This window comes from Coregonus lavaretus, assembly GCF_964263955.1.
Source record: "Coregonus lavaretus genome assembly, contig: HAP1_SCAFFOLD_7400, whole genome shotgun sequence".
Lineage (NCBI taxonomy): Eukaryota > Metazoa > Chordata > Actinopteri > Salmoniformes > Salmonidae > Coregonus > Coregonus lavaretus.
This window is the reverse complement of record NW_028167155.1, coordinates 1-13,417: the sequence shown is the minus strand read 5'-3', so window position 1 is coordinate 13,417 and position 13,417 is coordinate 1. Positions and strand designations below refer to the sequence as shown.

General features: G+C 47.9%; 1 protein-coding gene across 1 annotated transcript; it reads right to left on the bottom strand.

The window, feature by feature from the left end:
• Window positions 1-5,243: 5,243 nt before the first annotated feature.
• LOC311113837 (carbohydrate sulfotransferase 15-like) lies at window positions 5,244-10,955 on the bottom strand. The gene is made up of 4 exons (XM_084189131.1): window positions 10,797-10,955; window positions 7,915-8,071; window positions 6,481-6,628; window positions 5,244-5,983 (listed from the first exon to the last, which is right to left on the bottom strand). The coding sequence occupies exons 1-4, from the start codon at window positions 10,937-10,939 to the stop codon at window positions 5,781-5,783; spliced, it is 651 nt and encodes a 216-aa protein (XP_084045257.1). The 5' UTR covers window positions 10,940-10,955; the 3' UTR covers window positions 5,244-5,780.
• Between the last annotated feature and the right edge of the window lie 2,462 nt (window positions 10,956-13,417).

The following is a 13,417-nucleotide window of genomic DNA, read 5'->3' as shown; positions in this document are numbered from 1 at the left end:
AGTTCATGTTTAAAGTTCTTACGCAGCGCTGTCAACACTTTGTATTCAACACTTTTATAAGCCATAAAATGCGCGTTCTTCCTATTTCCACTCAGCGCTACAACAACAAGCAGTGCAGCAGTAATGAATGAGTAGGAAAGTGGATCTATAGGCTTGCGTTGTTGTTATTATTAAAGGCTTGGGTCTTTTTTTAAATCAAGGAATATTTCACTTTCTCTGTTCATAGGAGTAACAACCTGAATTTGTGCATGAGGCATAATTAATGCGGCGCGACTCGAGTGACGTTCAGAGGCGGACCGTCAGTCTGCTGTTCTCTCCCTCCGCTGAGACGGACCATCGGATGCAGGCTCCATCAGCCCAGGCACCATCAGCCCAGGCACCATCAGCCCAGGCTCCATCAGCCCAGGCACCATCAGCCCAGGCTCCATCAGCCCAGGCACCATCAGCCCAGGCACCATCAGCCCAGGCACCATCAGCCCAGGCACCATCAGCCCAGGCACCATCAGCCCAGGCACCATCAGCCCAGTTAAATAAAAATGAAAAGTAAATTATTGAAATGTATGCTCACTCAGCTGTGCTTCACAAGTAATACAACAACGGATCTATTACCAGTGTGATCTTATAGCCTACCTCAAATGTTGAAATATAATTTTAAGAAATGGCCCGAACAACAATGCATTGGCAGGGCAATTCAAGCAAAGCCAATACGCAGTGATAATGTATTGGACCTATAAGCCTACTGCACAAACCTCATTACTACAGAACTGTTTTTAATTGGTTAATGTTGCATAGGCTTCCGTTTTTTTAAGTCGTGTAAAAAAAATAATCTGAGTGGTAGATCTCTGCTTGCATTTTGACTCAAAGTGATATTGACTCAGGAATGGTTGGTGACCACTGTTCTAGAGTTTCCCCTGTTAACACTACCAACGTTTCCCTTTACTGTGGCAATTGTGATCGAATCAACGCAATATTATCCACTTTCAAAGCAACATACCGAAACAAAACAAACTATGCAAGAGATTTTGTTGTAGGCAGAACGCATCCGAGTAGGATTCTATTGCGCACTACTCAGCCCCTACTCAGCCCCTACTCTACACAGACCGGCACTACTCAGCCCCTACTCTACACAGACCGGCACTACTCAGCCCCTACTCTACACAGACCGGCACTACTCAGCCCCTACTCTACACAGACCGGCACTACTCAGCCCCTACTCTACACAGACCGGCACTACTCAGCCCCTACTCTACACAGACCGGCACTACTCAGCCCCTACTCTACACAGACCGGCACTACTCAGCCCCTACTCTACACAGACCGGCACTACTCAGCCCCTACTCTACACAGACCGGCACTACTCAGCCCCTACTCTACACAGACCGGCACTACTCAGCCCCTACTCTACACAGACCGGCACGACTCAGCCCCTACTCTACACAGACCGGCACTACTCAGCCCCTACTCTACACAGACCGGCACTACTCAGCCCCTACTCTACACAGACCGGCACTACTCAGCCCCTACTCTACACAGACCGGCACTACTCAGCCCCTACTCTACACAGACCGGCACTACTCAGCCCCTACTCTACACAGACCGGCACTACTCAGCCCCTACTCTACACAGACCGGCACTACTCAGCCCCTACTCTACACAGACCGGCACTACTCAGCCCCTACTCTACACAGACCGGCACTACTCAGCCCCTACTCTACACAGACCGGCACTACTCAGCCCCTACTCTACACAGACCGGCACTACTCAGCCCCTACTCTACACAGACCGGCACTACTCAGCCCCTACTCTACACAGACCGGCACTACTCAGCCCCTACTCTACACAGACCGGCACTACTCAGCCCCTACTCTACACAGACCGGCACTACTCAGCCCCTACTCTACACAGACCGGCACTACTCAGCCCCTACTCTACACAGACCGGCACTACTCAGCCCCTACTCTACACAGACCGGCACTACTCAGCCCCTACTCTACACAGACCGGCACTACTCAGCCCCTACTCTACACAGACCGGCACTACTCAGCCCCTACTCTACACAGACCGGCACTACTCAGCCCCTACTCTACACAGACCGGCACTACTCAGCCCCTACTCTACACAGACCGGCACTACTCAGCCCCTACTCTACACAGACCGGCACTACTCAGCCCCTACTCTACACAGACCGGCACTACTCAGCCCCTACTCTACACAGACCGGCACTACTCAGCCCCTACTCTACACAGACCGGCACTACTCAGCCCCTACTCTACACAGACCGGCACTACTCAGCCCCTACTCTACACAGACCGGCACTACTCAGCCCCTACTCTACACAGACCGGCACTACTCAGCCCCTACTCTACACAGACCGGCACTACTCAGCCCCTACTCTACACAGACCGGCACTACTCAGCCCCTACTCTACACAGACCGGCACGACTCAGCCCCTACTCTACACAGACCGGCACTACTCAGCCCCTACTCTACACAGACCGGCACTACTCAGCCCCTACTCTACACAGACCGGCACTACTCAGCCCCTACTCTACACAGACCGGCACTACTCAGCCCCTACTCTACACAGACCGGCACTACTCAGCCCCTACTCTACACAGACCGGCACTACTCAGCCCCTACTCTACACAGACCGGCACTACTCAGCCCCTACTCTACACAGACCGGCACTACTCAGCCCCTACTCTACACAGACCGGCACTACTCAGCCCCTACTCTACACAGACCGGCACTACTCAGCCCCTACTCTACACAGACCGGCACTACTCAGCCCCTACTCTACACAGACCGGCACTACTCAGCCCCTACTCTACACAGACCGGCACTACTCCGCCCCTACTCTACACAGACCGGCACTACTCAGCCCCTACTCTACACAGACCGGCACTACTCAGCCCCTACTCTACACAGACAGGCACTACTCAGCCCCTACTCTACACAGACCGGCACTACTCAGCCCCTACTCTACACAGACCGGCACTACTCAGCCCCTACTCTACACAGACCGGCACTACTCAGCCCCTACTCTACACAGACCGGCACTACTCAGCCCCTACTCTACACAGACCGGCACTACTCAGCCCCTACTCTACACAGACCGGCACTACTCAGCCCCTACTCTACACAGACCGGCACTACTCAGCCCCTACTCTACACAGACCGGCACTACTCAGCCCCTACTCTACACAGACCGGCACTACTCAGCCCCTACTCTACACAGACCGGCACTACTCAGCCCCTACTCTACACAGACCGGCACTACTCAGCCCCTACTCTACACAGACCGGCACTACTCAGCCCCTACTCTACACAGACCGGCACTACTCAGCCCCTACTCTACACAGACCGGCACTACTCAGCCCCTACTCTACACAGACCGGCACTACTCAGCCCCTACTCTACACAGACCGGCACTACTCAGCCCCTACTCTACACAGACCGGCACTACTCAGCCCCTACTCTACACAGACCGGCACTACTCAGCCCCTACTCTACACAGACCGGCACTACTCAGCCCCTACTCTACACAGACAGGCACTACTCAGCCCCTACTCTACACAGACCGGCACTACTCAGCCCCTACTCTACACAGACCGGCACTACTCAGCCCCTACTCTACACAGACCGGCACTACTCAGCCCCTACTCTACACAGACCGGCACTACTCAGCCCCTACTCTACACAGACCGGCACTACTCAGCCCCTACTCTACACAGACCGGCACTACTCAGCCCCTACTCTACACAGACCGGCACTACTCAGCCCCTACTCTACACAGACCGGCACTACTCAGCCCCTACTCTACACAGACCGGCACTACTCAGCTCCTACTCTACACAGACCGGCACTACTCAGCCCCTACTCTACACAGACCGGCACTACTCAGCCCCTACTCTACACAGACCGGCACTACTCAGCCCCTACTCTACACAGACCGGCACTACTCAGCCCCTACTCTACACAGACCGGCACTACTCAGCCCCTACTCTACACAGACCGGCACTACTCAGCCCCTACTCTACACAGACCGGCACTACTCAGCCCCTACTCTACACAGACCGGCACTACTCAGCCCCTACTCTACACAGACCGGCACTACTCAGCCCCTACTCTACACAGACCGGCACTACTCAGCCCCTACTCTACACAGACCAGACTACTCAGCCCCTACTCTACACAGACCGGCACTACTCAGCCCCTACTCTACACAGACCGGCACTACTCAGCCCCTACTCTACACAGACCGGCACTACTCCGCCCCTACTCTACACAGACCGGCACTACTCAGCCCCTACTCTACACAGACCGGCACTACTCAGCCCCTACTCTACACAGACAGGCACTACTCAGCCCCTACTCTACACAGACCGGCACTACTCAGCCCCTACTCTACACAGACCGGCACTACTCAGCCCCTACTCTACACAGACCGGCACTACTCAGCCCCTACTCTACACAGACCGGCACTACTCAGCCCCTACTCTACACAGACCGGCACTACTCAGCCCCTACTCTACACAGACCGGCACTACTCAGCCCCTACTCTACACAGACCGGCACTACTCAGCCCCTACTCTACACAGACCGGCACTACTCAGCCCCTACTCTACACAGACCGGCACTACTCAGCCCCTACTCTACACAGACCGGCACTACTCAGCCCCTACTCTACACAGACAGGCACTACTCAGCCCCTACTCTACACAGACCGGCACTACTCAGCCCCTACTCTACACAGACCGGCACTACTCAGCCCCTACTCTACACAGACCGGCACTACTCAGCCCCTACTCTACACAGACCGGCACTACTCAGCCCCTACTCTACACAGACCGGCACTACTCAGCCCCTACTCTACACAGACCGGCACTACTCAGCCCCTACTCTACACAGACCGGCACTACTCAGCCCCTACTCTACACAGACCGGCACTACTCAGCCCCTACTCTACACAGACCGGCACTACTCAGCCCCTACTCTACACAGACCGGCACTACTCAGCCCCTACTCTACACAGACCGGCACTACTCAGCCCCTACTCTAAACAGACCGGTGCAGTATAACCAATCAGAGCTGCAGTAGGCCTATATGCAAATAGACCATTGCCATATATGGATCTGTGCCATTTACGTTGAACTGGACTGTGTTTACAGCATGAGCGGTTGTGAGTAGATGCGCTTGTTTTGAGATCAAAGTGAGAGCTGCATGTAGCCATGTGTGCACATTTTGTTCATATCCTTTTCTAGTTAGTGAGTTATTAGCCCAGTTATAGATCAATTGTAGTCAGCAATAGGGGAGTGATTGCTTCCAAAAAGAGCACAAAACATGTACATCTTTGAAAAGCGAGTCAGGTAAAGAGCTTTTTTTGTTGTCTTAAAGGGGCAGTGTTGTATTTTGAGACAGGCTTGGATAAGCTAAGTAGCCAATAGGCAGAGGGTAGCATGATTTGTCTGATTCTCTTTAATAATGGTATGGGAATAATAATGCAGTTAGATTTTTGACAACGTTCAGGTTTGCGCTCAGCAGACCTGAAATTGGCTGCCAGGTTAATAATAATTTACATGAGTTCTGAATGGGTTTCCCCATTAAAACAAGTCTTTACATGAGTTCTGAATGGCTTTCCCCATTAAAACAAGTCTTTACATGAGTTCTGAATGGTTTCCCCATTAAAACAAGTCTTTACATGAGTTCTGAATGGGTTTCCCCATTAAAACAAGTCTTTACATGAGTTCTGAATGGGTTTCCCCATTAAAACAAAGTCTTTACATGAGTTCTGAATGGTTGTCCCATCTGAAGGTGTCGTTGCGGAGCACCTTGGCCAGTTTCTCGTTGAACGGAGTGTAGAAGTCCCTCAGTATCTCCTTGGTTACGGGGAGCATGGGCCCCAGGCTCTTATCGGCTGGCCTCCGCGTGTTGGAGGCGGGACTTTTAGTGATCTCTGCTTCCTTCTGCTCTGTCAACGGTCCTTTAATACACACATTCACATACTGTAAGCCACATACCAATCAATCAGTCAATCAGTTAGTCAATCAATCAACCAAATCAGTCAATCAACCAATCAGTCAATCAATACATTAATCAACCAATCAGTAAGTCAATCAATCAATTAATCAATCAGTCAAACGATCAATAAATCAAAAAGTGCTTTACAGTAACATTTACAGTAACATTTACAGTATCCTTTACAGTAACCTCTGTTACACCCTGATACCTGGGTGATGGTGAGACTAGTTGGAGTGTTGGTGAGTTATAGGGCTGTGGGGCTGTGCTGCCACCATCTGCTTATAGTAGGAATAGCATGGGGAAGTGTCCATATATTGATGTAGATCTTAGGTGATTGCACTCATAAGTAAACTTCAAAGAGCTTGCTAAGGATTAAAGCTCTGTGTTCAGCAGCTTCAATAGAGACTGATTGACTTGAAAGAAAGAAATGTCAAGGGCAAGAGTTGAGTACTTTCATACCCAAGTTGAGGAAGTCAAAGACTTTGTGCATTGTGTATTTCCTGTTGGAAGCGTGATCTTCAAGCCGTAGGACCAGAATCTGCTCTCTACTGTAGACTGTCAACCAGTCTAGTATGTAGACTATGTACAGGCCCACCTGCAACCTGACCTAGGAACAGAAAATAGACCGCTTAGTATAGAATATGTAGAGGCCAACCTGCACAGAGACACAATAACAAAGGCAACACATGCATTGATAAAAGTCTTAGGAAGCTATCAGGAGAGAGAGAGAGAGAGAGAGAGAGAGAGAGAGAGAGAGAGAGAGAGAGAGAGAGAGAGAGAGAGAGAGAGAGAGAGAGAGAGAGAGAGAGAGAGAGAGAGAGAGAGAGAGAGAGAGAGAGAGAGAGAGAGAGAGAAAGAGAGAGACAGAGAGAGAGAGAGAGAAAGAGGGGGAATTCCACCCAGATCTATTTTTTCTCTTCCAAACAGTTGGCTGAGTCAACCAAGGAACTGCGGGACGGCTTTGATATGGGCTGATGTTGTGGGCTGTGATTGGCTATGGGCCTTGAGGCAGAACTGGGCCAGAATGACTCAGAACCGCAACTGTTAGTCAGCTACACCAGACAGTTCAATAGAACCACCACTGTTAGTCAGTTAAACCCCAAACACAGTTCAATAGAACCACCACTGTTAGTCAGTTAAACCCCAAACACAGTTCAATAGAACCACCACTGTTAGTCAGCTAAACCCCAAACACAGTTCAATAGAACCACCACTGTTAGTCAGTTAAACCACAAACACAGTTCAATAGAACCACCACTGTTAGTCAGCTACACCCCAAACACAGTTCAATAGAACCACCACTGTTAGTCAGCTACACCACAAACACAGTTCAATAGAACCACCACTGTTAGTCAGTTACACCACAAACACAGTTCAATAGAACCACCACTGTTAGTCAGCTACACCACAAACACAGTTCAATAGAACCACCACTGTTAGTCAGCTACACCACAAACACAGTTCAATAGAACCACCACTGTTAGTCAGCTACACCACAAACACAGTTCAATAGAACCACCACTGTTAGTCAGCTACACCACAAACACAGTTCAATAGAACCACCACTGTTAGTCAGCTACACCACAAACACAGTTCAATAGAACCACCACTGTTAGTCAGCTACACCACAAACACAGTTCAATAGAACCACCACTGTTAGTCAGCTACACCACAAACACAGTTCAATAGAACCACCACTGTTAGTCAGCTACACCCCAAACACAGTTCAATAGAACCACCACTGTTAGTCAGCTACACCACAAACACAGTTCAATAGAACCACCACTGTTAGTCAGCTACACCACAAACACAGTTCAGAGCGTTATGGTTAGTCTGTGAAAGCATAGAAACCAACCCAATGGGGAGAATGGGGAGAGGAGAAGGCCTACTCACTGGCATGGCGTTGTTGAGCGTAGTGTTGTATACACAGGAGCGCATGGTGTACTCCGTAAGACACCCTTCAAACAGCTGCAGAGACTCGGACACCTTCTCCTGGAAATCCTCCGCGGACTTATTAGTGATCCCAAAATAGAGATAGTCGGAGTATAACCTGAGACAACAAACAACAATCAACAACAACATCAACAATACCAACATCAACAACTACAACAACCAAGGCTGGGATTCAATCTGATCGTTGGTTGTTGACAGTGCAGTTTTTAAAGGCGATATTTAAAGGCATGGTAAATGCTGCATATGTCGGCTCAATTGCCTTTAAAAGCCAGCGCCGCATTGTCGACAATCCACGGTTGGATTGAATCCCGACCCAAGTCATGAGCATTTTACCATCATCTCACAACTCTGGTACTACGTGTGACAACCTCTCCAAAGTACTGTAGCTTCAATGATTCAACTCTCTGATTGCCATTCTCTCAAAAGGAATTTAGGCAAATATGCAAAAAACACAAACAAACATTGCTTGCGATCCATTTAGTCTGCCCCGCCATTGAAAGCTCATGAGGTGCTTGGGTTTGTAAACACATTTAGTTAATCTAATTGAGCATGGCGATTCGCACGCACACCCACACAAACACGCTCTCCCTTGGCTTGGCTGCTGTGACTTGACAGACAAAACCAATTAAAGTGAGCAGGTTGAGACTTCCAGACATCCACTGAAGTAAAACTGTGAGCAGTTAGAGCAGAGACTAACTCATCTTAATTTATAGAGAACGCTCCCAGGCTGTCAGCTATTAGCTGTCATGGCAACAAATTCCTCCTCATAACAAACAACACATCTCAATCTGAAATAAATCTGGAATGTAGTTTGCTTTATGTGTGTGTGTGTGTGTGTGTGTGTGTGTGTGTGTGTGTGTGTGTGTGTGTGTGTGTGTGGTAATGTGTGCAGTGTGTTGGGCATCAACAGAGATGAAGAAAGACCAAAGCTAACTGATTTGGCCCCGGAGGGATAGATGGAGAAAGAGATGGAGGGAGGGAGGGAGGGAGTCGGAGGGAGGGAGGGAGGGAGTCGGAGGGAGGGAGGGAGGGAGTCGGAGGGAGGGAGGGAGGGAGTCACAGGGAGAGATGTGGGGAGAGTCAGACAGACAGACCCACCTCTCTACAGGGTCCCTGAGCATGATGATGAACCATGCTTCATGCTGAAGGGTTAGAGTTAGCAGTAGTAGTAGTAGTAGTAATAGTAGTAGTAGTAGTAGTAATAGTAGTAGTAGTAGTAGTAGTAGTAGTAGTAGTAGTAGTAATAGTAGTAGTGGTAGTAGTAGTAGTAGTAGTAGTAGTAGTAGTAGTAGTAGTAGTAGTAGTAGTGGTAGTAGTAGTAGTAGTAGTAGTAGTAGTAGTAGTAGTAGTAGTAGTAGTGGTAGTAGTAGTAGTAGCAGTAGTAGTAGTAGTAGTAGTAGTAGTAGTGGTAGTAGTAGTAGTAGTAGTAGTAGTAGTAGTAGTAGTAGTAGTAGTAGTAGTGGTAGTAGTAGTAGTAGCAGTAGTAGTAGTAGTAGTAGTAGTAATAGTAGTAGTGGTAGTAGTATTATTAGTAGTAGTAGTAGTAGTAGTAGTAGTAGTAGTAGTAATAATAGTAGTAGTAGTAGTGGTAGTAGTAGTAGTAGTAGTAGTAGTAGTAGTAGCAGTAGTAGTAGTAATAGTAGTAGTGTTGTTATTGTCGAAGCGTGTATAAAATGCATTGAGTTCGTCAGGTAGAGAGGCATCGTTGGACAGATCACAGCTGGGTCTTCCTTTGTAACTCTTAATAGACTGTAGCTCCAGCCCCCTGCGGCGGGCAGCGGAGCCCGTCTAATATGATTCCACCTTGTTCCTATATTGTCCTTTTGCTCGTTTGATGACGCTGCGGAGGTCGTAACGGGACTTCTTGTACTTGTTCCTGTCCTCAGCCGTAGCCTCAGGGTTCTCTGTGATAGCCCTGGGTGCGGTAGCCCTGTTCTTTAGCTTAGCGCCAACCTTGGTGTTAATCCAGGGCTTTTAATTGGGGAAGCAGCGAACCTCCACTGTGGGAACAACGTTGCTGATGCATTCCCTAATGAAACCGGTGACGGAGGTGGTTAGCTCGTTGATGTTATCGCCGGAGTCTCTGAACATATTCCAACCAGGCCCTAGCAAAGTAGTCCTGCAGCATATTCCTGCAGATTCTGATGACCATGTCTCAAAGGAGTGAGTCAAGGGTACTTCCTGTTTGAGCTTCTGCTTGTAAGCAGGAAGCAGGATATATTATTTTTATTTTATTTTATTTTATTTCACCTTTATTTAACCAGGTAAGCCAGTTGAGAACAAGTTCTCATTTACAACTGCGACCTGGCCAAGATAAAGCAAAGCAGTGCGATAAAAACAACAACACAGAGTTACATATGGGGTAAAAAAATATAAAGTCAAAAAATACAACAGAAAATATATATACAGTGTGTGCAGTACGGAGTCATGATCTGATTTGCCAAATGGGGGACGAGGGAGGGCCTTGTATTCCTGCTTGTGGGTAGAGTAACAGTGGTCTAGGACTCTATCGCCCCTAGTGGCGAGGGAGACGTGTTGATGGAAGTTGGGCGTCACGTGTCTTTTAATGACGCAGAATTAAAATCTCCGGCAACAAGGAAAGCAGCCTCCAGGTGCAAGTTTGTTTACAGCCTTGTACAGTTCGTTAAGTTCCAGCTTGTTGTTATTCTTGTCCTGAGGTGGAATGTATACAACAGTTACGATACCAGCTGGAAACGCTCTACAGGATCTCTGAGCATGATGATGAACCTTGCGTCAGGTTGAAGGGTTAGTAGTAGTAGTATTAATAATAGTAGTAGTAATAGTAGTAGTAGTTACAGTACCTCTCTACAGGGTCTCTGAGCATGATGATGAACCTTGCGTCAGGTTGAAGGCTGTGGATAAAGTCCTGGATGAGGAATGGTGGCTCCGCCTCTGCCTCAGTTGAGTTGTCATAGAAATACACCCAGGCATTGTTGTCCCACATGGTGGATGCACTGGCCTCTCCTGGAACACACACACACACACACACACACACACACACACACACAGTTTATTTATCTGCATGCACAAGACAAAGAAAGTAACATGAATACAGTGTAAACAGTTGTCGAGGTATTTGCTGGGGAGGAGCGTGCTTATAAAAAAACCCTCATCCATTAGACATTCACCTAATTAATCACAGAAAGCATTAATGCCCCTCTTCGCTTTACATTAGTGTTCTCCTCCTTCAGTGTGCTGTAATTTAATATTGTATGATATTTAGATAAACTAATAGCGGTCAGAGTGTACAAGCAGATGAAAACAATAGCAAACAGTGGAAAAACATTCCAAACAAGGACATTAAAAATAAGATAAAACATCTAGCGTTCTCCTCCTCGATTTCCCAGCTGTGGGCAAAATCATGGAGCGAATGACTTTCAACTATTGCAATGTTGAAGCCTGTACCAAAATATTGAGTCATATACTAAGTAATTTGCTCAGAGGATTTGAAAGCAGAGGCTGGAGATTTACAGTATTATGTTGTGTTATGTTGTAACTACCTTTCCTTCCTGCACAGCCAAAGGAGATGAATGTAAAGTATGAAAGCTTCTTTGGCCTTATGTTTTCCTACTACTCAGAGGAACCAATGGTTGGTTGCCAGGTTCTGTGTCTCTTTCTCTGTGATTACCACAGTGAGAGAGAAACAGGATATACAGTGAGGGAAAAAAGTATTTGATCCCCTGCTGATTTTGTACGTTTGCCCACTGACAAAGACATGATCAGTCTATAATTTTAATGGTAGGTTTATTTGAACAGTGAGAGACAGAATGACAACAAATAAATCCAGAAAAACGCATGTCAAAAATGTTATAAATTGATTTGCATTTTAATGAGGGAAATAAGTATTTGACCCCTCTGCAAAACATGAATTAGTACTTGGTGGCAAAACCCTTGTTGGCAATCACAGAGGTCAGACGTTTCTTGTAGTTGGCCACCAGGTTTGCACACATCTCAGGAGGGATTTTGTCCCACTCCTCTTTGCAGATCTTCTCCAAGTCATTAAGGTTTTGAGGCTGACGTTTGGCAACTCGAACCTTCAGCTCCCTCCACAGATTTTCTATGGGATTAAGGTCTGGAGAAATGGCTAGGCCACTCCAGGACCTTAATGTGCTTCTTCCTGAGCCACTCCTTTGTTGCCTTGGCCGTGTGTTTTGGGTCATTGTCATGCTGGAATACCCATCCACGACCCATTTTCAATGCCCTGGCTGAGGGAAGGAGGTTCTCACCCAAGATTTGATGGTACATGGACCCATCCATCGTCCCTTTGATGCGGTGAAGTTGTCCTGTCCCGTTAGCAGAAAAACACCCCCAAGCATAATGTTTCCACCTCCATGTTTGACGGTGGGGATGGTGTTCTTGGGGTCATAGGCAGCATTCCTCCTCCTCCAAACACGGCGAGTTGAGTTGATGCCAAAGAGCTCGATTTTGGTCTCATCTGACCACAAAACTTTCACCCAGTTCTCCTCTGAATCATTCAGATGTTCATTGGCAAACTTCAGACGGGCATGTATATGTGCTTTCTTGAGCAGGGGGACCTTGCGGGCGCTGCAGGATTTCAGTCCTTCATGGCGTAGTGTGTTACCAATTGTTTTCTTGGTGACTATGGTCCCAGCTGCCTTGAGATCATAACTGTCTTGTAGCCCATTCCAGCCTTGTGTAGGTCTACAATCTTGTCCCTGACATCCTCGGAGAGCTCTTTGGTCTTGGCCATGGTGGAGAGTTTGGAATCTGATTGATTGATTACTTCTGTGGACAGGTGTCTTTTATACAAGTAACAAACTGAGATTACGAGCACTCCCTTTAAGAGTGTGCTCCTAATCTCAGCTCGTTACCTGTCTAAAAGATACCTGGGAGCCAGAAATCTTTCTAATTGAGAGGGGGTCAAATACTTATTTCCCTCAATAAAATGCAAATCAATTTATAACAATTTTGACATGCGTTTTTCTGGATTTTTGTTGTTGTTATTCTGTCTCTCACTGTTCAAATAAACCTACCATTAAAATTATAGACTGATCATTTCTTTGTCAGTGAGCAAACGTACAAAATCAGCAGGGGATCAAATACTTTTCCCCCTCACTGTATGTCTGAAGCTGGTGTGTCTGATTGTCTGAAACTGATACAACATCCACATTCCAATAACATCATCATCACTGAGTCCCCTAACTAATTGGTCTGTGGACAAAGTGTGTGATCTTGTGTCCATTAAAGCTGCTCATTAGGGAGTCCATTGGGAGAAGGTGAATGATGCCAGCCATGGGGGGGGGGGTGTTAGGCATGGGTTTGGCATTGGCGTAGGGTGGCCTGAATTGGGCAGGTGGTTGGGGGGTTGTAGGGGGTTTAGGGACCAGGGTTCTGGCCGTGGGCCTATACTTCGCTGGGCTCTCCAAATCCCTCTCCTCTGCTCCTCTCTCCTCTCCTCTGC

Excerpts from the sequence above, each read along its gene's own strand:
- LOC311113837 (XM_084189131.1), bottom strand. The coding sequence starts at position 10,939 with ATGTGGGACAACAATGCCTGGGTGTATTTCTATGACAACTCAACTGAG. Across the intron at positions 8,072-10,796 it reads CTCAGAGACCCTGTAGAGAG|GTTATACTCCGACTATCTCT; the intron begins GTACTGTAACTA and ends TTGTTGTCTCAG. Across the intron at positions 5,984-6,480 it reads CTTTGACTTCCTCAACTTGG|GACCGTTGACAGAGCAGAAG; the intron begins GTATGAAAGTAC and ends TGTGTATTAAAG.